Source organism: Rissa tridactyla, chromosome 9 (assembly GCF_028500815.1).
Source record: "Rissa tridactyla isolate bRisTri1 chromosome 9, bRisTri1.patW.cur.20221130, whole genome shotgun sequence".
Lineage (NCBI taxonomy): Eukaryota > Metazoa > Chordata > Aves > Charadriiformes > Laridae > Rissa > Rissa tridactyla.
This window is the reverse complement of record NC_071474.1, coordinates 45,769,357-45,795,290: the sequence shown is the minus strand read 5'-3', so window position 1 is coordinate 45,795,290 and position 25,934 is coordinate 45,769,357. Positions and strand designations below refer to the sequence as shown.

At 48.2% G+C, this 25,934-nt stretch overlaps 2 protein-coding genes across 12 annotated transcripts; both read right to left on the bottom strand.

Annotated features, from left to right (window-relative positions):
• Positions 1-512: 512 nt before the first annotated feature.
• On the bottom strand, positions 513-18,110 carry RAB41 (RAB41, member RAS oncogene family). 11 transcript variants are annotated; one of them, XR_008468431.1, is made up of 9 exons: positions 17,910-18,101; positions 16,368-16,426; positions 14,621-14,674; positions 8,680-8,785; positions 8,302-8,413; positions 5,057-5,150; positions 3,171-3,237; positions 1,767-2,618; positions 513-1,530 (listed from the first exon to the last, which is right to left on the bottom strand). XR_008468431.1 is itself a non-coding variant. In XM_054214350.1 (9 exons), exons 2-9 carry the CDS (start codon positions 16,391-16,393, stop codon positions 2,643-2,645), a joined length of 642 nt encoding a protein of 213 aa, XP_054070325.1. In that variant the 5' UTR covers positions 16,394-16,426; positions 17,910-18,068; the 3' UTR covers positions 2,628-2,642. The 11 variants fall into 11 exon arrangements, 8 of the variants coding, with proteins under 8 accessions (XP_054070329.1, XP_054070328.1, XP_054070327.1 ...); XR_008468430.1 differs by having other exon boundaries at positions 515-1,888; positions 2,385-2,618; XR_008468432.1 differs by lacking the exon at positions 513-1,530 and adding an exon at positions 5,621-5,714 and having other exon boundaries at positions 2,549-2,618; positions 17,910-18,108.
• Positions 18,111-18,789: 679 nt separating this feature from the next.
• ARR3 (arrestin 3) lies at positions 18,790-25,551 on the bottom strand. The gene is made up of 16 exons (XM_054214496.1): positions 25,535-25,551; positions 24,977-25,007; positions 24,553-24,613; positions 24,119-24,163; positions 23,511-23,710; positions 23,341-23,400; positions 23,022-23,089; positions 22,585-22,720; positions 22,402-22,486; positions 22,204-22,276; positions 21,551-21,688; positions 20,964-21,047; positions 20,640-20,663; positions 20,504-20,560; positions 19,576-19,584; positions 18,790-18,889 (listed from the first exon to the last, which is right to left on the bottom strand). Exons 1-16 carry the CDS (start codon positions 25,549-25,551, stop codon positions 18,790-18,792), a joined length of 1,188 nt encoding a protein of 395 aa, XP_054070471.1.
• Between the last annotated feature and the right edge of the window lie 383 nt (positions 25,552-25,934).

Below are 25,934 nucleotides of genomic sequence, written 5' to 3'. Positions count from 1 at the left end.
GGGGCTTGCAAGGGCTTGGGGAGGGGGATCCCATCACACCTCCTTGAGCAAGAGAGGAGATGGGGCCACCAGTGCTCCAGCAGTGCCCCTGAAACGGTGGCACCCCCCTTGATCCAGCCCCCCCCCCACCCTCAGGGCCCTCCCGGAGTGGACCCCACCCCCGGGTCTCTTCTCATCCCATTCCCAAAGCCAGGCTTACAGCCGGTAAGCTTGTCCTTCTTCCACCATACCCTACGTGGGACAGACCTGTTAAACCTAGGAGTAAATAAGCAGAGGCAGCCCAAGGCCCCCCCTCGGGCAGCAGGACAGCGAAGGTGTTGGTGAAATAACTTTATTTAGTGTGATACACGGCTGTGGTCAGACAGTCCATACTCATATTAATAGTCACACTTACTTGGCTAACAGCTAGGAGACAGCAGGGCCAGACACACACTCAATATTATACACATCCATAGAGAAGACAGTGGGAAGTGAACTATTTTATTTCACTAGTTACCCCCCCCCCCCCCGTACATAGGGTCTCCCCCCTCCCTCCCCCAGGGCCGTGACTCAGAACAACACGACAGCAGAGCAGTGCACACCTGCCCGTGAGAAGGGGACAGCAAAACCTGTTCTACGGCAGACACGGACACACCGACAAACATCAGCAATTCCCACATAACAGGGGTATGTACAGAGGAGGGGGGCCGGTGCTGGGACCCGGCTATGCCAGCTGGGACTGTGGGTAAGGGGGGGACACTCCAGAGTGAAATGGGAAACAACATCCCGGCTTCCTCCTGCAGGCCAGCTCACCCGGAGGGGAAGGGACAGGGCTCTGGGGAACAGAGCGGTCACCGGCAGCGAGGTGACTTGCCGCCAACACGGGGACTACCAGCTCCCTTGCCCTCCCTCGAGGGCCTGCAGGCTTCGAAGTGCACACGCTGTGTCAGTGACTGTCCGGCATCCTGCTAGGGCAGTGTCACTGACCGCCAAACGCCACTGTCCCCACCCATCACACTGCGGTCAGTCGCTCTCCTGCCTGCTAGTGTCCCCCCTGTCAGCATGACATAGACCGGGCGATGAAAACAGTGAATGGCTTAGAGCCATCCGACTGTTTTGTTCTCCTTGCTGTCAACAAACCTACAGACTTCTGGTTAAGACAGATGGATGAAAAACCCCCAGTAAGAGTCTCTGAAAAGCTCCATTAACGTAATTAAAAACCAGGGCCAGGGGGAAGGGGCTGTATTTCCCAACCTCCAAGGTTGAGAGGTGACACCAAAATTCACTTCAGCAGCTTACATCTCTCTACTCCTCTACCCAGGTCTGACAATAAATCCCTGCCCCTGCTCATCTCGGTTTTGGCAATGTTACAGCTTAAGACTATTCTGAAAGTGAAATGGCTACGAGCCCCATCCCCCAGAACTCTACTACAATGGCAGACGCAGCTACATATGATCTCACCAAGCAGCAACCTAGGTATGAGAGCAGAGCAGCTGTCACTGGCCTTCGATCTGCTGGAGCTCTCCTGCTCTGTGCGAAGAAGCTCCCAGTCTATGTGACGATGAACAGGAGAACGGAGATTAGGAAAGGAGCCTGAACACCATCCATGACTCCCAGGGCAGGCATTGCCCTTGCAGTGATGGATTTTGGGTAACTGTTTGCTTTCACTGTTGACAGACAGGACCCAGGTCTCTACAAACCACCCTGAGGATCTTTCCCCATCCAGCCTCATGTTGCAAAGCCTCTGTAACCCTCTTCCTTCCCCACATCTGACAGCCAGCACTCACCGAGCGCCAGCATCCTCTGGATGGGAAGATATTCCAACTGAGGAGAGCAGTCTGTGGGATATCTCTGCTACACAAACGGGAGCAACAAGGCCAAAGCTATCAGAGTCTGGGGGTTTCCAGTGCTGTATGTAACACAAGGGGAAAAACTCTGAAGTCGTGAGCAAGAGTTAGCCAAGATCATCCACAGAAAGGAGAAACTGAGGAGCTAATATCGTGTGTGCCCTGCAGGAAGCAAAAGCCTAGAAACAGATAACCTGTATTGTCCAAAAAGGCAAGGCCAAGTCAAACTGACTGGTTTAGAAAGAGCAGCCTTTCAACAGAGGAAGTGGGGATGTGGGACAAAGACAGGGCTGGAGTGGACAGGGAACTAGTTAAGACGCAAGGCAGTAAGGAAGGTGGAAAGCCCACCCCCAAGCTCTATTTTTGTCTTCCCTAACTTGGTGGCTTTTCCATTGCATTCACAAGATACATCTGAGCAGACAGGCTCCAGGTGGAGAAGAAGGGGAGAAGGAGAGGGAGAGAGAGAGAGAGTGTAAAGGGCACCACAGTGCCAAAGTGCAACAACATAAAAAAATAAAATAAAAGACAGGACACTCATTCTGCACTCAGGGCTCATACCATGCAGTAAGAAGGGCGGCCGGGGCTGCTCCCCACCAGTAAAGAGGGAGTTCGCTCGCTTAGTAGATTGGTTTTTCAGCCCACAAAGTAGGGTTGCCTAGCCAATGAGCGGTGATGTTCTTCAGTGAGACTGGCCGGTTGGGGAATGTGCTGCTACAGAACGGGCCTGTTAGCAGGAGCATCCGCTCTCCGTTACTGGCTGCTCAGGGGGTTTCTCTAGTTTGATGTCAATCACTGCAGGAGACAAGTTAAGAAAAATCACCCGGCTGAAGGAAAAACAAGGAGAGAACAGAGAGAGGGATCAGTATCTGAAAGGGTTGTGAGCTGTCTCTTCTTGATAGGGGCAGGTGTTCTAGCAGAGCAGAGCATATCCCGCCTGAACAGCATTAACTGCAAAGCCAGTGGACTTGGTACGTCAAGACCATCTAGAGGATAGAGCCCAATCAGACAGGTCTGTGCACAAGACAGCCCTGTGCAAAAAGAGGAAAGTACTACACGATTTTAAAACTATGCAAATTTTATCCTAAGCTTAAGTGCCGAAAGCAAAACTTGTGCTTGCTGTTATAAGTAGTTGTGTACATTTATATACAGACCACAAGCAAGGTCCTCAATTTTTGCCCATAGGTAAGCACCACACTATACCGGCTGTTTCAGCCCTCTCTCTGCACAACCCCAGTAAGGCCCATCCCCACAACATGCCAAAAAGTCAGTAAGCCCAACCTAACAAAAGATAACTGTCAAATACTACGAGACCAGGAAAAGTTACTGATGAGAAAGCAAGGATACTGTCTTCTTTGCTCTTCTCTGGTGTGCTGTCCATCCCAGGTAAGGCAGCAGCCACTCGACGGAAAAGCTGAAAAGTAGCAACAGGTAAAGCTGAAGGCTCGTCACAAAGAAAAGCATGTTAAAAAACATTGCTTTCCAGCCGATCTTAAGGTATGAATTGTACAGACTTGTTATGTGGGTACTTTAGCAAGCAAAGCAATGATCAACAAATGCCACAACAATTTTACCTAAGAAATTCAACAGATTTTTATTAAGGAAGTTATTCAATGCCTAAAAAAGTTTTATTTTACCTGTTTCGACTTGAACAGAACATGGTATTAATTAGTAATAGTTCTTCCAGGGACACGTAGAACAATCCCCTCCTGCACTCAGTAAGCATGTCACCTACCATTTCCAGCCTCAACTGCTTTTGCACCCAGCAATGTTACAGTGCGCAACTCCACCTTCTGATAAGCAACCTCGCAAGAGAGCGAAGGTCTAAGTCGTCTGTGGAATAACTGAGGCTTTACAGCCCATCCTTTCAGTTCAGTCCTGCTGCAAAACAGCCATTTCTGAGCAGAACAGCTGGCTCAAGTGAGCTGCATTTAAGCTACTAAGGATGTGCTAGAGCTGGGAAGGACTACCACATCCCCATAAAAACAAAATGCTTTTGCATAATTTTTCAAGTCGTTTCTTAGAGCTCCTCCTGCTGACATTAATGCAGCAGCTAACACAATACAGACACTGCCAGGCAGTCTGGTGAGAAGTGCTGCATAAAGCACTGAAGGAATCATCAGCTAATGAGGACTTTTCTCACAGTGGCTTGGCGAGGGCTTCTCAACCACACCTCCAAATTGTGTTACTCAGAAAATCAAGGCACTGAGGTACTAGCAAGGTGCTGCAGGTAGCATCCTTTAAGTCACAGAAGTTCTCACTGCAAACACCCACTAGACAAATAAAGCAACAGTAAGTTAGACCCAAAGACTAAAGTGGATTCAATCCAGACTAGCCAAAAGAAAACAAATCCAAAGTCTCCTAATCCCGTGGTGAGGTTCTCGTAACCAGCCGGTGTGCAGCAAACTGGTAAGCATGTTTCCCAGCTGACATGAACAGAACTTATGCTCCCTGCAGAGCCCTGGATCTTACGGCTGCCTTACTCCGAGTCCTGTCACGCTTCAGAACGATTCCTGAACTAGGGGAGAGTGGGATCACAAGCTTATTGCAAGAGACAATGGGCACAAACGGAAATGCAAGAAATTCTGTTTAAACATAAGAAAAAAGTTTAAAGGTTTTTTTTACTGTATGGATGGTCAAACACTGCAACAAGTTGCCTGGAGAGATGGGGTCTCTATCCTTTGAGATATTCAAAACTCAACTGGAGTCAGGGCTGGGCAGCCCGCTCTGAGCATGAGGTTTGGACCAGATGATCTCCAGAGATCCTTTCCAACCTCAACTATTCTAAGATTTTCCTCTGCGGCTTGCAAACAGAAGCAGGAACTACTTCTACTCTAGTGCATCAGCATAAGCAATCATCCTGACTGATGTCAACACTGATTTGGGAAAACAGTGCATTAACTGTTAACAAAAGCGAAGGGAATGTACTAAAATTATGTTTGACTGGCTGCACAAAACAGTGCCATTCCTATCCCTCAGCACATTCTGGTTTTAGATTCTCCGTTCGTTCAAGGTAAGTTTGTCTAGCTTTAACAGGGTATCATTGACTTGACAGGAAAGGAGCTTCTGCTAGATAAAGCTGCAGCAGTGATCATTGGGCACGAATCATTTCGGGGGTTGACAGTAAACAATACAAGCAAATATCTGATGAAACATGAACCCCAAGCAGAAGCATACACGTACAGAGCAGTAAAGTAGAGATTTCCTGTCTTTAGAACATAGCATTGATCTACCTGTTTCACATTGTATCCAGTCTTTGCACTGGTCTCAATAAACATCACATTCAGCTCTTTGGCTCTCTGTTCGCCTTCTTCTGTAGTGATTTGCCTGGACAAAGATCCAAACAGAAGCAGAAAGACAGAAAAGAAGAACAGACAGGAAGAGTTAGATGTCTGTGACTGAGACGCTCTTTAGTGGAGGGCTGCTTCACCACCCCGTACGAGGGTGCGTAGCCCACCAACGGAGACCTCAGGACCTCTGAGTCTTTAAGACTCTCCAGTAAGTTACGCAGGAACGCCTGGATTTATGACTGTTAGTAACGGATGATCAGCACGGGATGAAGTTCGTGCAGTACATTTGAGCCTCATTCACAGCATCCTCAAGGGAAGGAAGAATCCCCATACGCTGCACTTGATACAAAAAGCAGTTTCCCAAAAGTCAACAGAAGGGAACTCTGTGAGGTTACAGAAAGATTTCAGAAAGGCTCCAGCAGCAAGGACAGCGCAACGCCAAGTGCCAGGCTGCTGCTTGCAAGCAAACACCTGCAAACGCATCTCTGATCAATACCCTGTACATACCTGTTTCACATTATATCCTGCTTTAGCACTGGTTTCAATATACATCATATTCAGTTCTCGGGCTTTTCTCTCACCCTCCTCTATAGAAACCTGTCTACAGCAATGAGAACAAATCACAGAAAAGAAAAGCCAAAACAAAGAAAAATAGTCCAAAAATAACAAAAAGAAAACTGCAGAAAAAAAACCCCAGCCACCAACTGAAGCAACATTAGCAGGAAAGAAAAACTTAACAGGCTGCACCAAGTAGGAACGGTGCTATTTTTAGTTCAGCTTTTTGGCCTCAGAACTTAACTTGCATCATCACTTGGTTTTTACCATAGGATTAATGGCTCCCAATATGCTGTATTCTATTTTGAAAAATGTGACAAAGCTCAGACTGACGCTGTGGCTTTGTCCAGCCCTAGAAGGCCCAGTACTTCAACTGAACACAAATCTAGCTTCCCTTTAAAAGGAAGGCAAGGCAGCTTCTTTTACTGATACCTGGAAATATACCATAATTCCAAATTCTAGCCTAGACTGGGACTACTGTCACATTAAACTTCTAAAATAAGAATTTCTAGTGCTACGTGAAATTCAAGCATAGCTGTGTTTCAAACAATTTTCTGGTATTTTTAATTCTTACGACAGCGCTGGGCCAGCTGTCCCACACACATGCTCTACTTCACTTATGTACTATCAGGAAATAATCCAGGGCTGAAATTATCCTGTTGGGTTTTCCAGTTCCACATGAAATTGGATTTTGATAGAAACTCAGGTTATTCAGTTAGGGAGCTACAGTTATTTCCAGCTCCCAGGAGGGCATAAGAGATATTAAGCTGTCAACACCCAAAGATGGCTCAAGTAGAATATCTTGGATTATGCTCCGTTGCTTTTGTAAACTGATTTCAGAGACCAGACTGATCCGAGGTCTTGCCACCTGGAATTCTCAATGCAAATCAGCTATACACATTTTTATCATATTTCTGAAGCTCTGAGCACCAAGTTTTACCAACATTTCCAAAGTGCAAGGCACAGGACACTTAGAACGGCCCCCCACTGGAAATGGAAAAAGCCAAATAGTTGTTAAAAGGTGGTCTGTGTGGTGGACACAGAACACGTTTCTGTAAGAACCACCCGTACAAAGCCCACACAGCGCCTAGTTAGAGCCTAACTTTATCCTTTTCCCCACTGACCCAAACCACCTGCCAGCATTAGGGCTATCTATGCTTTTCCTGCTAGGAAAAAACTAGCAGCATGACTTGTGCAGGAACAAAGGGCAAAAAGCATCTCCTGACAAGAGTTTGTGCAGCCAGGGATGCTGGCTATTGTCTCACACGAGCATTCGGACAACATCAAAACTACAAGGGGAAAACCACATCACAGTACATTCTGAAGCAATACGTACACTGCAGGAGTAAAGCAAGGTTTAGAATTTAAAACGTGATAGCATCCAACAACGAAACAGGTCCCTATTAGGCCCATCATCCCAAGAAACAGAGCAAACAAACAGGCAGTTCAGATAATAGTGCAAGATTTTTTCTGAGAAAACATTTACGTTCCACCTGTAAGGCCTTTCAAGCTCTTATCTTTCGATCAGAAGCGTCTAGTGAACAGCCAAAGGATAAGGGTTTGATTTTATAAGACTTCATTTTGCTGTGAGATCCAGGTGTTTCCCAGTTCTGCCTTTTTGAGATGCCTTCTTTTGCATCAGATAAAAATTCCCCGTCATTTCAATACTTCATATGTCCTCTGACATATGAAGCACACATTTTAGAGTACCCGGTGTACATGAAGATGTTTCAGTTTAAAGTATTGGGACTGTAAGGAACTGCATGGCTTACTCCATCTTCCCTATGCCAACTACTACTGATACCAACTATTAAAATAAAAATCTTTCTTTATCTACACTGTTTCTGATGTCTTCATAAAGAATGAAAATCTCTGAAAACATTAAACAAAAATTTTTGCTAAATCAACAATCAAGAGAAGAATTTGAAATAGAAATGCAAAAGCGCAAGCCCGTGGTCTTCTAAGAAGCTATTACATTGGTTATGTTGAAGGGGCATTGTAGGATTAAGAGTTTTAAAATCAAAATGCTTTATGACATGTCCCAAAACATTAAGTTTGTGTGATTTTAAGAGTCTAATTAACTTCTTCTGTCTCTTGGGGAAGTCTGCTTTTGCTAATCTAGTTTCCTCTCCCACATCCACATCATCACAGTTTGTGTTATGTATGACATGAATTCAGGCTCAGAGGCAAACCTTTTAGATTGATACTGTAAAAGCTCACGCTGCATCCTGTAACAATAAGAAATTTTACTATGGACTTACAGGTGCACGTGCAGAAAGAGTCATGTAAATAAGATTATTGAAAAAAGGCAGATTTCCTTGCTTTTGCAAGACATCTTTTTGGCTTTATCTCAGCACGAAAAGGAAAAATGAGACAAAATACACTATTGAGAAACACAGCATTGAGATACTTAAGTAAAAGGAATCTTTTTAGGTGGGCTTGTTTTAACCAAAACTATTTGTAGGATAGCAAAATGTAGTAACTTTGCATATGCTGAAACCATAAATCTGAAATTTCATGACTAGCTATTTACGCTTCATTTAAAATCAACAATTACTCTGAAGACAGACTAGCTGGCCAACTCCTTGCTTTTACTGGTCAGGGCAGCCAGGCTGCCAGCTCCCCTCCATTACCTCTTGTCTGCCAGGTCAGTTTTGTTCCCCACCAACATGATGATGACGTCGCTTCCTCTCTCTGTCCGAACGTCATCAATCCACTTGGAGGTTTGCTGGAAAGAATTCAAGTCTGTAGGGAAGAATCAAACAAGAGTGCTGAGGATAAAACTTCTTTTCAGAAAGGGAGAATGCTATGCTTGTAATCAGGTGCTTCTCCAAATCTCCCCACACCACATATAAGTGACCCATAAATTGTTTTCTGCTCAGACAGAAAAACATGGCAGGGGAAAAAAAGTTTGTAATGTTAATCATCTTTTTGCAGAACTTCTGGTTTTAACTTATCAGTTCCGCTTACATGTAGTATTTCAAATAATGAGACACCAAAGCATCACTCACTTGTAATGTCATAGACTACCACAGCAATAGTGGAGTCGCGGATGTAGCTGGGAATGAGACTGCGGAACCGCTCCTGGCCTGCTGTGTCCCAAAGCTGCAGCCGAACCTGCTGGTACCAGGCCAGGGAGAGCAGAGAGAAAGAGAGAGAGAGAGAGCAAGAGAGAAAAGAAAGGAGGAAACTGTCCTTTAGAGAAAAGGCCATTTCTAGAATTAACAGTCTGAGAAGCTGAGGTTGACCTTTTAATCTAGCCCCAAATTTCCAAACACCACAGAAGTTGGCTTTTCTGACTCTGTTTATAGATAATGTACTTGCCTAGAGATACTGGTATTCCCAAAGAGCTCTAGGTTATGGCTACTACCTGATTGCCGATAGCAGCAGCAAACACGTAATACAGAGCTGGTCTTCCTGGTCTACCCAGGATCTCCTAGCCTAGAGCATCTCAGATCAAAGCTTCTTGGGCAATTCCCACAAGACAGACATGCAATTCCCTCAGCCCAGACACCACACAGTGAAACAGCATCCATTCTCCAGCATCAAGCATCCAGAAGATGGCAATGGGGATTTTCATGCAAGATTAAGGAAATCAATAACTTAAGTTCCAGCAGAAACAAAAGCAAATGCTATATACTATAAGCTTCATGTGACACAAAGGGCATTGGGTTTTCCCTTTCAGATAAGCACAGGAGTCAGAAACAATCACAGATGGTATGAGAGGTACAGTTTGATGTCCAGAACTATGCCCAAGCACAAACTGACCTATTATATGTTAGTTCTAAGGTCTGGCACCTGCTTATTTGAGACAACAATGGTCAAAACATGCCCAACTACCACCATGAATGCTAAACAAAAGCTTTTCACAATTGGGAGAGATACCATTTCCTTCCAAGTCATTATCCCACAGGGCTAGCCATACAGCTATCACTACACTGCCAGAAAACACGATTGCTGTTGGTGTTCTTAACAGACACGAGTTTCATAGGAGGGCAGATACTGGTTCCTGGCTTAATGACATGTATCGGTTAGATGTGCTCACAAAGGCACTTGTTCAGCAATGAGCGAGAGCGGCTGCTTATGCACAGAACAGCAGTTAATAAGGCAGGTTGCAGGAGACTGGCTGCAAGGGAAAAAGCAGTTTCAGAAGGACCAATAATTGGCTTGTTTAGGAGATAAGTAGAAGCTGGACAAAGCACATGTCTGCAAAGTGTCTCGCTACAAGCAGATTCAAAACAACATCGTATCTACATTAGGGTAGGTAGATCTGATGCCCTGGGGCTTAAGGAAGATTAGGGCTTATAGTCAAAGCAATTAGCTCATGCTTCATTTTGAAGGCAGCCTTGATTACTGTAGCAAAAGTCAGGACTCTTCACCACCCCAGGAAACCCACGCTGAAAAACTCCTGGACAATATTATACCCATGCTGGCAGAGCAGATTGACAATGACAGCTTCACGCTCCTGCTTCTAGCCTTCACAGCAAGCTTCCACACAGTCCCCAAGACATTGCTGCTACACCAGACTATTCACCCAAAAAGTTTACCAAGGTGGTAATTTAAACACTCCAACCTTCGACTCAGCCAAAAAGGCAACTAGAGGAAGTACCACAGAACTAGGGAAGAACTGGGCCTGGTAATCTTGTAGTGAAAGGTAATGCTATTTGAGGGAAGTTCTTCAGCTAGTATGCAGGTACCCCTGAAGTGACCTGAGAAAGTTAGCTGCAGTATTCCTGGGACTTGTCATTTCCACAAGTCAAAGTTTGCGTATGCCCATTTTGGAGGGGAAGAGAAAATATAAATAACCCACTCAAACATGACAGCGTGCTAATGACCCTACCGGTCTGGAAAGATGAAAGGTCCTCAACCATCAGGAGACCATCAATCAAGGAGAGTTAACCCTTTCCTACAAACAAGGCAACTTGTTCAGAAAGGGGGCAGAATTGCAATATGGACTTTCACCATGGATCTCTCCGCAGGCCACTTGCATGTCAAGATGCCCAGCAGAATAACAATAACTAAGCGATTTATCTTTTTTTTTTTTTTTTTTTTTTTTTTTTAAAATCAGCTCCCCACATGCTAGCTAATGGTTTTTCCCTACTGGTTAAGAGGATCTTGGTTGGCACTTAGGGACTGTCCCATAGGACATACTTATTTTACACTACCATGACCAGTATTGACTTAGAGAAGACTATTTGAGGTTCCCAAATACAGTTACCACTAAAGACAATGCAGAGTGTTAAAGAAACTATTTTCCTAATCGCGCTAATGCTCGCCATCATCATGCCCTCAGAAGTAAATGAGCACGTTCCTTCAATAACACAAGAAAACTAAAAGCCTCTCAGTCACTAAGAACAGAACAAAGAGCAGTAACAAGAAAAAAATGAAATTATCTGAAAAGATCAGACCATTACCGAAGTATGATGAGATCAGCTATCACTTAATTATTTTTGACGTGTCTGGAAGCTATTAAGAACACCCTAGACTGGCAAGATTTTTCCACCTGCCTGGATAAACAGTATCCTGTACCCATCACAACAGCAGGGAGAAAAGATGCCAACCTATGCAGCCTGCCACACTGCCTCACCTAGACGAGTTCCCAGCGTAAGTCATTACGTGCACAACTCAGCACTCCTCAAACCCCAAACAGATCACTTCAGTTTTACATCAGTTTGTACCAAACCATTCGTTTGTACCAAACCAGAAATCCTCCTGGAGTCTATAGGATTGGGAGCAAGACCATGTAATTATTTGCCTTCAATATACAAGATAAATCATAACAGAAATGTATTATTTGTTAATCACTTCTGTTAACCAAAACAAACCCCCGGTCCATAAAGCCTCACTATAATTTGGAGTTAGTGACAGAATAAAGATGGGCCAGTGGTTTTTCACCTGCACTACATTCTTAGACTTTGTTCACATGGTGTTGGCTCACTGGTATAAATCCTGCTTAGATCTTTACGCTGATCCTGTAGCTTAACCAAAAAAACCCAGATCAGGTGGAATCAATAACAAGGAGTTATAATGAAATAATTGTATTCCTATCTCCATATCCTATACTAAAAAACTGATGCCAAGAGTTACAGAGAATTTCCCTTTAAGCTTGTTTATTTTTTAGAAATAACAGTAGATATATCTTGTCTTTCAAAAGCTCTCTAGTTACTCATGTAAATCACCACCTCTCTTCAATGAAATGGGAGTCTTGAATCCTCTTAAGTCGCTACATAGCTTTTATGTAAATGGGTGTGGCATTGTTTTACCTACTTCGACAGTATTCCATTCCTTCAGTATCTAAAGTCGTTACTTGTATCACCTCTCTAGTTATCCGGGGGGGTGCGTTGGGGGATCATTCTGAGGTTTAAAAAAAAACAAAACACCCCCAAACCAGAAAAAGCTTTCCAAGGGCTATTAATCACCTTTCATTCCAATCAGCACAGACACACGGGAAGTCACAATCCCTATTCACCTACCTGCCAATCCTCTGTGTATCACTTTCATCGTTTGTGCTTTAAGCATACCAGGGTTAAACAATTGCCCAGTTTCTGTATTATGGGATGGAGTTACCATTGTTTGTGGGGGAAGATGCTCAGCTACTTCCCCTCAGCCCATGAAACACCTACAGTCCTGGGGCCAACGGCCTACCTTAGCTCCTTTCAGATAACACCACCACTTCCAATGCATAAAAGGTACATGTTAAAAGCAAGGTCCCTGAAGACACTCCGGCTCAATACCTACTTGTAATGTCAAAGACAATGACAGCCACAGCAGAGTCACGGATGTAGCTGGGAATGAGGCTGCGGAACCTCTCCTGGCCGGCTGTATCCCACAGCTGCAGCCTGATCTGGGAAATGGAAAAGTGTAGGGAAAGGGAAGAGCAGGAAAAATGGAAAACAAAACCAAAACTCAAGTGAAATAAAAAGAAAAAAATTGCAAGGCAAAAATAATGCAACAAAAGGAAAGTTAAAACGGAACAGAAATGTGAAAAAAGCCAACGGCACTTCTAACTGCATTCTCGCAGCAGCCTCAGCCTAGCACGCCTGAGAAACCTCCCTCCCTCCACAGACCCATTAATAACTCACACATATGAGTTCTTCCATTTAATCATAAAACCAAGATTTCCCTAAAAAATACCTTCTCGCACCATCTGCTAACGACAGAAATAAGCATACATACCTCAATGCGTCCTGCCATGTCAGGACTCTGTCTGTAACAGCCACACAAGCAAACCGCAGCCCATGGCTAACTAGATACGGTCACTCCTAACCGTAACGACTACATCACCCCACTACAGATGAATCCACTGGAAAGCCTGAAACATAGTAGTGGGGTACAAGCCAGGATAGCAAACACCCTCTAGACTGGCTTATCTTGTGCTTAAATCCAACAAGTCTGGGAAGACATCAAGACTCAGAAAAGGAACTACTACTCAGTCTTTCAAAAATGAGGTTGTAGCTGTAACATGGAACTGGCAGCCTGACAGTGGGGAGTGAGGACGGGGCTTCTTGTGGCACCAGTCACTTAGTGCCACAGCTCCCAGTGCACTGGCAATGTGCTGGAAACGGTACACTTAGAGTTGCCCTCTGTGGGAGGCTACTGGAGATGAAGATCCCAACTCCACATATATTTGTCCCTTCTGCTAGCTAGTAGATGCTACCCAGGCCATATTTAGAGCTGAGTGATGCAGAACAGGTATAATTTCAAGATACATTATTTGGTGTAAGGACGTATCAAATATGCCAAAGCATACACCACAGTTAGAGGCTTAGCATTCTTCATTTCAAGCCCAGCAGTCAAAGCCTATTGCAAAATACAGTACTAGCCCCATCTGAGAAATTATTTCAACATCTGAATTTTCCTAGCTGGCGTGCTAGTACTTCTCCTTCCTCCTATCTACAATCGACACCTTTCTGTTATTTAAACAGGATTCATGGGCTCTGTGGACCACTTAGATAATCAGGAAAGCTAACAGTATATCCAACATCGGAAAGAAAACGGTATTTTCTGGATAGTGGGCCAGTGGGTGAATGACATCCTGACCTACACAACCACAAGAAATCAGGACTACACTGCTGAAAACAGCACACAGGCATGCCAGCTTGCCTTCACAGGTGGCAAGCAGCATTCCCAAGATCTTTTTCTTCTTCTGCCACCACCAGAACCATTGAAGAATATTATCCAAGTAGTTTCTCCCCAACAAATATTAAGCAAGGTCTCTTCTAACAGTGAGTCACTGGTAAGATGGCAGAGAAGCACTTGGGAAACTCACCACACGCACTAGGCTGAGACTTCTTCAGAAGTAACAGACCCAAAGCAACACAAAGGACTTCCACTGCACCACTGGTCCCTTCCTCCCCACAACAGTTTCATACTTCTCAGCCAGTAGTAAAACCAGCAAAAAGGCAAGTACTAGCAAAACATGAACTAATGAAAAGACAAATAGAAAGACAGGAGAGGGATGTGAGGGGTCTCTTTATGCAAAAAGGAATCTTATGAAAGCTAAATCCAAAATTACCTTATTAACAGTTAGTGAGAACAGGGAGGAACTATGCCACCATTGGTAATCCCTAATGACCTCAAGGCTTGGAACTGCCTGGGGTCTGCTCAGACACATTTATACTGACAATCCCTGAGGCAGAGCTGCAAATTCCAGGAGCAAACTACACCTAAGGTAGACTGCCCATGGCAGACAGCCCATTGCCCGGGATATAGATATTAGCTTGCCCCAATTTTGCATGAAAGATTTTGACTTCATTCTAGAGGTATCAGATATTAACAAGTATCAGAAACAGGAGAGTGGGTCAGTGATTTGATTCAACAAAGGCTGTCCCTCTGAAGGCCACTGTGGGATTTCAGCAGCCACTGGAGGAACGGCCAGGCGGAACAGCACGCACAGCAACTGCTGCTCCCCTGACTGCAGTTGCCATGCTATCACACAGATGCCTCACTTACCGTGCGATCTTCAAGATACATTGTTTTTGACAGGAAATCAATTCCAATGGTTGCCTGAAAAGAAGAAAAGCATTGGTAACTGATGCTTGCCTTCCAGCATCTGCAAATCAGATCTTTCTACACAAACTCTCAGAAATGTTCACAAACTTATAATTAAGCTGTTGAAGTCGTTTGCCATCAATATAGTTGATAAAAACAAAGCAATCTGGATATCTGCACCATCTTCATTTCACATCATTCTTCCAACACTTCTCAACTGCACAAGAACCCCTGAGTCTGGATTTTAGCCTCAGACATTCTTACATCTTAACACATATCATATCTGAACTGGCATCTCTTTCTGCTCTACCACAATTCAGTCTGGTAAGAATTATTTTCTTAGAAATAACCAAAAGGTGGAGCAAATTACATATATAAATTGCGGGCAACAGTGCTGAAAGCTAAAAAGCAACATTTATTCAGGGCTTTCCATTTCAGAATGCGCTTCCTTTCTAGTGAAATTCAGAAGCTTCATTTCCCAGGCAATTCTTTCTGGAAGTCTCCTTCCATTCACATTTCCACTGCTGTACAGCAATTCCAGTACAAAGACGCTTAATTTACTAAGTTAGATGTGCTCCCAGGCACTTAAATCAAGCAGATGTCCTAGGCCATCATAACCCCACGAAACAGGAGACAGGCTACTGATGTAACAGATTTGAGCATTTCAGACAGATTATCTGTCTTAACAAACACGAGCAGCATAACATGTTCTGAAAGGTCTCCATCAGAACGTGAAGCATTTAACATTAGAAAAGACGACAACAGTCAATGACTGTAGTTAGTACTTGTTTCTGGGAGTCCTATTTTCTGTAGGCAGGACACAGTTACAACTACAATTAGCAGATAAATCTACGATAGCACCTTACAAAAATGAGGAAAAGAAATACAGAAAGCACAAGAGGATCCAGTTCCAGTGAATGACTTGTCCTCAAGAAAACAATCTTCTCCTTTTCCAACTTAAAATTACCCCAATCTAAACCAGTAACCCTTTCTGATCTGAATTAAAAGATAACAACCTAGTCTAATCTTCCTTAAAGACATTTGGCATTCCCTTGAAATACCACTAAGTGCTTTTGACGCAACTAACTCTTCCTGAAATCTTCAGGCCTCTTACACATCTTCAGCTTTTCATCTGCAGCCTCTTCATCCCTACCCTACTCTTTCCCTGCCAACATTTCCCTGCCTTTTCTATCTATAGTCTTTTAGTTAAAAAAAAAAAAGTAATAATAATAAAAAAAAACGAGAGAGAGAACATATCATGGTGACTTCTTGCAGATCTATGCACTCTGAACTCAGATGCTAGAGAACGATCATAAGCGTATTATTCTTTCTCTCTGTTTCCTGAGACTTCCATACCCATCATCACGCATCCCAACCACTGTCTTCTCTGTTAGACAACCCCATAAAAAAATGTTTCTCCCTGTTTCCTCAAGGCTTCTCACATATCCAGACAGGATCTAAATCTTGCTTCTTTTTTGTACGCTGTAATCCCTGACATCATACTAGATGCTTGGGCTTAATCAAGAAGTCTCATCTCCATTTCAAGGAACACTACAACCTTACATATGATACTGAACTGACATTTCATGGGGAAACATGCTTGCTCCTAACAGTTCTTACAGGCATACATTTTAATAGCAGGGAATAGATTTACTCATATGTATATATTAAAAAAAACCCAACACAAACCAATAAAACTACCACATACCTGGTAAGTATTGTCAAAACTGTCATACATAAACCTGGTGATCAGAGAGGTCTTCCCAACTACAAAAGAACAGAAAAAATTACCTTCAAGCAGCAGTGGAAAAAATAACCACTGCTTTGGGAGTGACATGCTGGTAGCACTGATCATCAGAATAAACTTGCCAACCTAAGGCTATTTCCCAGCAACACCCTCCTGCAAAATAACCAGCTAAAAAAATCATTCACAAAATGACAGAAGTATGTTAAGGCAAATCAATCTACGCAGGTCAAAAATTAATCATAATGAAAACTTGGTCCTCAAATTAGGTATGTTGTGATACATATGGCAAAGAATTATTTGTTTTCTTTAAGCAAGCAATAAATCTGCTGTGTTATTCACATTTTGCTACTTATGTAATCACCAAGTCTTGGACTTCTGGACACAAACATCAAAACAAGACATGGTGATGGTCTGGACAGTCTTCAGCTGCCTCTGGCTGGACAGAAAAGCCACATTCAAGACTTATATCCTTTCTTCATAACAAGATTCTAGATACAGAGTAAACTTTCACGGCTTATTTAAAAACTTTAAATTTATGTTTCCAAATATTATCAAGAGACAAAGTGCAGAACTGACAAGAAACGGGACCCAAAGATAAGATCTCTAATTCTCTCTCAGGAAGCTGGAGGAAGCCAAGAAAAATTCAAAGGACATGGAAGGAAGAGAAGAGGGGAAAGGAATAAACTGCCCAGAAAGGTTATGAAATCGTGAACATTGGAGAGGGTTAAAAACAGGCTAGACAAATGTCTGTCAGCAGCAGTCAATCCCGCCTTGGCAAGGCAGTGATATCGGACAACTTCTAGAAATTCCTCCAAGACCTACAGTTCTGGGACTGAGGTGGAGGTAAGCAGCAAGAGATCTAAAGAAAGTAATACAGCAAAGAATACCACAACTTCAAGAAAAAGACACAACTCATCCATTTATTATGAGGAAAGGGTACAAAAGGCAGGCAAATTCCAGGTAAAACAAAAAATATGAAGATGGAAGGGAGGCAACGGCCACGCTATACAAACAGCACCGCTTTGCCATTCATCTTCTCTCCGGTACACGCCACACGCTCGGTGCGGACACGGCCAGAGACACAACATACGGGGCGGAGCAGCGCCCCGAGAGACACCGCATCTCTCCCAGACGCCAGCAAAGCCCGGCCGCCCGCCCTGCCCAACGGCTCCGGGCCAGCCCCGCGAGAAGGCCCGGCCCCGCCAGGGGGGCAGCCAGGCGGTGGAAAAGCGGACTCGGGCGCTCGCCAGGCCGGCGGAGGGACAAGGCCGGACCACGGCGGGGCCGCCCCTCCCTCGGGCGGAAGCCCCGGACGGCTCATTACCGCCTCCCCTCCGGGCAGAGAAAGGCCCTTCACGGTTGCTCATCGCCCCTCGCGGCTCCTCACCACCCGCCCGCAGCGTCAGGCCCCCGGCGGCTCCTCATTCCCCCTCCCCCGCGGCGCCAGGCCGCTGAGGCCCCCCGCGGCCTGCTCCCCCCGCTCGCCGCCGCCGCCCCGCTCACCGCTCTGCTCGCCCAGGAAGACGAGCTTGAACTTCCTCAGCGGGTTCCCGAACTCGCCGCCGCTGCCGGGGGCGGACATGGCGGCGCGGGGAGGCCGAGCCGGAGCCGTGACTGAGGAGAAGAAGACACCGCCGAGCGCACACCGGCACCGCCACCGCCCCGCCCGCCGCGCTGCGCGTCACTTCCGCCGCCGTCACCGACGCGTCACTCCGCACCACCCCCGGGGCGGGCGGTTGCCACGGCGACGGGCCGGCCTCCAGGGGCCTGGCCCAGAGCGGCCGCCGCTGTGGCCTGTAGAGGGGGGCCCGGCTTCTACCGGGGGGACCGGTCGGGAGCGGCCGCCCTCGGCTTCCCTAGCGCCTGGCCCTCCCGCAGCCTGAGGCACTGGCTGCCCGCTTCGAGCTCTCCCCACGTCCCCCGGGGTGGGCCCCGCGCCCCGTCACCACGACACGGAGCCTGCACCGGGCCACTGGGGCGGGTTTATTTATAACGGTGTCACAGAGTATTGCATAACGCAGGCAAACGACAAACACGCTGGTGATGGTGCTTGGCCGGGCTCCGCTGCACCCTCCCAGTCCCTGCCCCCTCACAGGCAGTCATGGGTGCAAGGAGGTGGGAGCACCGTCCTGCACGCAGTCAGGCTTTCCAGTGTGGCTGTACCAGGAGGAGATGGAGTGGCTTCCACCGTTGGAACCAGGGCTTGGAGTCAGAGTGAGGAGCCCGGGGGGAGGAAGGTGTACCTAGAGGAATACATCGCACCGTGCGTAGAGGGCCGAGGTGTCCGCACTATGTGCGGTGCAGTGGGGAACGTGCTACAGGCATCTACGTCCCAAAGTGGGGCGCGTGGGACCGGTGGCTGTCCGTGCGAGCAGGCAGCAGGTTAGCTTTCCTCTTTGTCAGCCTCCTCCTTCTCATCTTCATCGTCTTTCTCCCCCTTGAGTTTATGACGAGCGAATTCCTCGATGACAATGTCCTCCTCGCTGGAAGGGAGAGCAGAGCGTGGTGAGCCCATGGTCTGGCTGCCTGACATGCATCTCAGCAAACTGGGTGAAATCCCTGCTGACACCTAAACCCTGCTTTTACTAGGGGACAGTGTACAAATCCTGCTGATGCTCGCGCCGGCCCTGCCACCCCACACGCTTCAAGGAACAGTCAGGTCACTGTGAGCCATGGCCTAACCCGAGCACACAAATCCAAGACAGATCGCTGTCTCGGCTACGAGCATGCGTGACCAGAGGAGCTGGGCGAGAGCAACTGCAACTTTCGGCATTTTTTAAGACAATATTTTGCATTGCCAAGGGAAAAAAGGGAAGGAAAAGAAATTAAAGTGGAGACAAAGATATTAGGTACCTCCTTGCAAAAGGCAAGCAGCAGATGACATCAAGGGAGAGCCACAAAATGAAAAGCGGGGAAAGAAAACGGAAAAAAAGAGTCAGCAAAACTGATTCCAAAAGCCTGCAAATGTGAAACGACTTGGCAAAATCTACAGGGAGCGATGGTGGGGACAGGCCAAGAGATTTCCTGCTCTGGAAGTTTAAATATCCTCGCTGAGCCGAGAAACTGATAGGCTTTGGTGTGAAAGCTCTGCAGTTGCAGCCCGAGTTTCCAGGCTCCAAATCCCAGTGCTCGTGTCCCATTGCAGGGTGTAACCAGACAGAAAAACAGCCTTTTGGGCCTCTGCAAGCCAGGGCCGTCTGTGGGGCTGGTTGGCGGCTGTGGTTGCCAGGCATGGCTGCCAGGAATGGGTTTGGCACGCTGCAGCTTCCCGGAGGGAAGCAACCCCAGCTGTGGCTTCAGCTGGAATAAGCTCATGTCGTGGGAGGAGAAGAGGGCTCTGGCACTGGGGAGCATGCGGGGGCACGGGACTGTGAGCAGCACCGCGTCCAGCAGTCGAGGGACCTCAGCGTGCGGGGACCAAAACTGTAGTGGATGTTATGTCCAGTGGTGGCAGTTGTGACTGTGACGTTGTAAAATAAGCCCTGGAATTTGCAGAACGTGTGCTGAGCCCAGCATTTGAATCCTCCCAGCCTGTGACAATGCCCCACTGCCTGTGCTACCACAGAGGGTGTCATGCTGTCTGCTGTGACTAAGGGGCTCAGGACTTTGAGGCCTGGATGATTAATCCAAAGATGTAACCTCAAGCTGGGCATCACATCCATCTGTGATGGATCTGTATGGTTTATGTGCTAGAGGAAATACTGGTTTGAGGTATAAGGGAACATCTCTTTACCTTGGCTTATCTGTAGTCCATTGATAAGCACAGCACAGGGAGGAAAGGATTGGAAGAGAGAAACACATGCAGGTTAATACAGAAAGGACATTTCAACTAACATCTCTTCTTAATGCTCAGGTGTTTTTCTGGAAAGAGAGACATTGAGATGGGTGGCAGCCAGGGTGCTGCAGGCAGGAGAGCTGCTCCCAACAGCTGGTCCCAGACAGAGGGACCAGCTTTTCCTGTCCCACAGCCAGCGACACTGGGGCAGAGCACAGCCCTTTGCACGGAGGTGGCTGCATCAGCGTGGCTTTTACCAGTTCCCAACTGAACAGGGACTGCCTCTTCCTCCCCTGTGTTTCAGCAGTATCCCAGGCATTACTTACTGTCCACAGGCTTCGGGTGCATCAGGATGACAGGCAGCTCGACACCAACATCGCTGGAAGAAAAAGCAATTCTTTCAATAAACCTGTCCAGCACTACACCGTGCTCGGCCCTATAGGCAGCTTCCCCCTTACCTGGAAGTGAGATCCCCCAGGATGCTGCGGCAGCGGGAGAGAAGGAACAGAAATCAGTCAAGGCAGAAGAGCAGAGGCGTTAGACTTTGATTCATAATAAGGTAGAAGAAGATTTATAATGGGAGTGAAGGGCAGAGGGGATTGGGCTGGAGGGGTGGGAGTCAGAGAGCAGTCCAGTGCCCAGCTGCCCCACAGCCCGGGGCAGTGGGACAGGGACAAGGGGGCCCATGGCACGAGTCCCTTCATCGTCTGCCCAGTGGTACAAGATCCCACAGCACGGCCCAAGCAGATGGTCCCTACTCCTGCGCCCGCAGAGTCTCTCACCCTCCTCGGGACACCACGAGGTTGACCTTCACTTTGTAGGACACCAGGATACCCAGCACCTCCTTGTCCATGCCGGGTCTCAGGCTAGGAGAAAGGCAGAGCAGAGTGGTGAGGTGGGCAGTGCTGCTTGTAGACCCCGTCCGCTCCCCCACAGCAGCTCTCGGGGCTGTCTCCATGCCCCATTTCATGTGGGGTGCACTGGGTGTAGCAGGCGAGGACAATACAATGTGGCAGTAAAAAGAGGGGAGGGCAGGTCACTTGGCTGAGGCCACAGAGCAGTTTCTGGAGGCCACCTGAGCTGCCTGAGCTGGGATTTACTCCCAAGACAAGACCCAATGCAGCTTGGCAGAGGGATACAGGGGCTTTTCGTTGGAACTGGGAGGCTACGTCTCTCCTATGAGATGGAGAGGTGGGTCTGTGGCCATGTGACAAAATCCCTACATTTTCCAGCTGGATGGGGTGGGCTTAGGCACCAGCAGTGTGAGAGACCCTTGGTGGGAGCCCAGAACATCGGGAAGCTGTTGGAGTGGGGCGAAGGCAAGGGTCTGACTGTGGCAGGGAACAGGGGGAGCCCGCCCAGCTCTTACATGGTGGTGGAAGCCAGGTTGGTGTCCTCATGCTTGAGTTTGCCATCAAGAGCGAGGCCTCGCTTCTCACGGTTGGCTGAGAGTGTGGGGGTGACGGAGTACGTTTTGGAGAAGGTGGAGTTGGCCGCCACGTTCTCACTGGAAGGAGTGGGAGAGGAGAGCTCAGAGCCAGCACCAGCCTGGTGGGTGCTCAGCACCCACTGGGGAGGTTCAGCATCACACCAGGCACCTGGGCAGAGCCAGACCCCCCTGCCCTGCCCTCCTCATGCAGCTGCCTGGTTCTGTTTCCTCCTTTTGTTCCCTTATACAACCACTTCTTTTTTCTACCCTCCGCCTTTGCTGCAGCCCTCCTCGTTCTCAGAGGCGCAGCGGCTGTGGCTGGCCTCAGAGATGCAAAGCAAGGAGAGGAAGCAGCCCAGGGCAGCTGTGCACCTTCCCCCCAGGGACATCCCCAGCCGACACTGGCTTGTGCTGGGGGAGGCACGGTGTCCACAGCCTTCCCTCTCCTCTGCTTCCTCTGCATCTGCTCTTCTAACCCTGATATTTTTGCTGTCTGGTGTAAAACCGTCTTCCCCACCCCCTCTCCCCATCACTCTCCCCTCATCCTCCTCTCTCTTCCTCCCCCTGGCCACCCCCTGCCCCTTTTTACTTACTTTATCTCCTCATTGCACACAGTCTTTGTGTATTTATCCAGCGAATAGAGGACCACGTCTGTGATCTGATCAACTGAGGAGACACAAGAGGGTGCAGCGTTGGTGACATGGCAGAGGCACAGGCACACAGTCCTCATCTCTGACAGGGAGACTGGGATGAGGTGCGTGCCAGGATGTGCCCCTCCTGCTCTCTCTCACCGGAAATCTTAATTTTTTTCACAATCTTGTTAGTGGTGTTGTTGACATTGACAGTCACGTTGATGGGCTCTCCATGGTAGTAGATCTGCGGTGGGAAGAGGCTCAGTTACACGACTGGACATCCCAGTCCCTGTCTCTAGGGACACGTGGTGGCACGAGCCAGGGGACAGCCTCTGTACTGACCTCCTTATCCAGGGAGGCTTCGAGGTGCAGGGGCTTGTCAGACATCATGAACTGCCGGGTGGTCTCCGACTTTGGGGCTGGCCCTGTCTTCACGGGTGCAAACTGGATCTTGCGGATGATGAGGCGCACCGAGTTCCTGCGGGGTGAGAAGCCGTCAACCCCGGTCCCCCCAGCTGGGACGTGGTGACGCAGCCTTCAAGGGGGACACGTTGGCTGCCTTCGAGGACATCACAGTGTCCCTAGCCAAAGGATGCAAGCTGCAGCCTTCTCTTAGGACGTGGTGGCCCACTGCCCCTCCTTCAGGCAAAGGACCCGAACTAAGTGGGGCACAGGCTGACAGCAGGTCCTCGGCCAGACCCCTAAGCTGGCCACCCCAAAACCATCCGGTGGTTTGGTTTTAGTGCCACGGGGCAGGAAAGGGATCCCCCTACAAATACCTCTTGTGAATTTTCTCCTCCAGATTTTCAGCACAAAATCCTTTGACCTCGAAGTCCACGCCACAGGCCTGGGAGGACACGTACAGTCACTAAGCAGGAGGGGCTCAGAGCTGCCTGAGCTTTAGGTTCATTCGCTTCCTTCCTCCACTGCATCCCCAGAGATCCTGGTCCCAATTACAGCCATCCTTCCTCCCCAACCCTCACCCCATGGGCCATGTCCCCACAAAAAAGAAGCAGCTCTCATTTTTGGCACCCCATAACTTAATGCCCTGCCAGGGAGAAAGGGTCCAGGGGACACAGGTTGGGGACAGCAGCTCACCTTTCCCACATCGTCTGGTCCTGGCTGCAGGGTGACTGAGCAGGGCAGGTTGGTGGCAATCTAGGCAGAACAAGGAAAGAGAGAAAAAAGTAAATAAAGGCCATGCCCAGAGATGATTCCTGGTGCACACTATGGAGGTGTGCAATCAGGAAGGGCTGAGCAGCCCCTACCTCGAAGGTGAAGGGGTAGGCATTCTCCCCAAGCTTCTTCATCAGCTTGTCCTGCAAAGGAGTGAGGGTTTTGGGTGCCTGGTCTGGTACCGGCGGAAAGATCTGGGTGGTCAGGACATAGAGGTCCTTCCTGAAGGTCAAGCCGATAACGTCGAGGTCATCTCGGCCGTAGCGAAAGGCGCAAGTCAGTGTCACATACACTGAAGCCAGATGGAAATGGAGAGGAGTGGGGTTAGGGGAAGGGTGAGGTAAAGGGAAGGCACAGGGGGAAAAGGGGTTGAGAAAAGAACAAAGAAAGAAAAACTACTTTAATAACTTTAGGAGAAATATGACCCTGTTATCAGGACCCAGACCTCAAACACCAAGTTAACAAGATGTATCACATCTTTCTGCAAGGCACGGGTAGCTTCAGAGCCAATGCCCCAGGCAGAAAAGACAAGAAGAAAGAGGCAGTTTTCCTTGCCAGGTCAGCCACCGTCGCCCAGATGTATGACGAGCTGTAGATGACCCATTGCAGATTTAACTTGACTACAGTCCCAGGCTGCTTGTGAACTTTGAACTGGTTTCCAACCCTCCCCCTTATAACAGGGGGGTTTGTGTCTTAATACCTTTTCTGTCCTTTAGGTACTCCGGGTCGATCAGGCAGACGCCATCTGCAAACAAGCAGAGAAGAAGGGCCAGTGAGCTCAGTCACCTAGGAAGATCCTCACAAAAAAACAGTGTTTTTAAAAGTTAAATCATCTGCTCATTGGCTGGGAAGGTGACTGAGGGGAGCTGCTAGTCAGGGGGATGGCAATGCTTCCTTCAGCGTCAACACCAGTGGCGTGACCGAGTTGTTTGGCAAAGGGACTTCATCCCTTTCCCCACCATTTTTCTGTAAGGGTATTTGCAGGAAAATGGGACGTTTGATCCTCCAGAGCTGCCCTTGCTCCTCCTGCTCCGGCGGGAAGCAGAGGTGAGCAGCCACCAGCACAGGGACTGGTTTCCCCAGACTGCTTTCTGCCCATGCTTCCCCCTCCGTGGCGGGCATGGCCACACTCACCTACAGAGTCCACCGACTCCACGTGATCCACAAAGTCTCTCTTCCCCAGGTAGATGGATAGCTGGAGGCAGCACGCAAAGGGAAGAGGTAAACACGTTAGTGTTTGCCATTGAATTGGCCAAAATTTTCAAGCCCTGGGTTGTGTCGTGGGGCTCGTTAACCCTGCTGTTAGCATGTTGGACCAGACGTTGCATTTAAGGGTCCATATAGATTTTTTTTTTTTTTTTATTTCTGTTTTGAAAAGCGAGCCCTGTGGTGGCATCGTGGCAGGATTAGCAGGAATCAATCAGGGAAGGGAAATTCAGCCTGCATCCCGTCCCATGGGCAGAGCCACCCCAGAGGAGCCCCAGCACAGCCTGCCCCTTGAGCTGACCCGCACCCAGGGATGGGGCACACGTTCCCATCTCTGTGTGCATGGACTCACCTTGCCATTGGGGCTGGTCTTCTTGAACACCCTGTGGAGGAAACACAGACAGATGGGTTGGGAACGCCCTGGATGAGGCTGGATGCAGCACAGCCCACTCTGGGGGCAGGGAGGGAGGGGGCAGCCATTGGTGTCCCTGGGGCAGGGAGGGCGAGGGCTTCCCTGCAAGCATGGTGCATCTCCAAGAGCTACGCCAGAGTGTGCACAGTGTGTCCTGGCCATGGGGAGTTCAGTGTCCTGCAAATTCAGAACCAAACCTGCCCCGAGGGATATCATGCTCCTGAGCTGAGTGTGTGACCATCGAGGAGGGGTTGCATTAGCTGGCTGTGTCTTAAGGGGACGTGAAAAAGCACCAACATGCAGAAGAACAGAGAAGGTGCTTTGTTGGCTCCATGACGGCTCGCTCCATCTCTCTACAGCCAGCACAGGTACCAGCCTGTGGGGTCAGTGGGTGCGGGGAGCCGGGGGGGCTCAGTTTTTCCCTCTGCTCCTGTCCTGCAGTGCCCTCTTCCATCCCAATTAAAAAAAAAAATAAAAAAAGGAAAAAAAGACACTTACTTTGCTCCATCTGCCATTTTAAGTCAGCAGCCACACAGGCGGGGATCTGTAGGGAGAGATGGATAGGAAGTCCTGCGTGAGGCGGTGGGGAAGGGGCAGCCGCCGGCCATCGCCAGCCAACGGGACAAAATCATTCGTCTCCCAACAAACTTGAACTCCAGAGCCCTCAGGCTACGGTGCTGCTGGGCCTTTTGCCTTGGCAGAGCTGGGATGCTCCAGGTTCAGCTGGAGCTGCCCAGCTTCAGGGCACACACAAAGCACACGGGAGCAGGTGGAGACCCGGTGGGGCGGCTGAGCCCAACAAACCCCTTGTCCCTGGCCAAAAAGGCAGTGAAGAGGAGGTGGAAGAGAAAAAGGGAGAGCAATGCCCCAGGCAGGCAGGCTTCAGAAAATAGGAAGC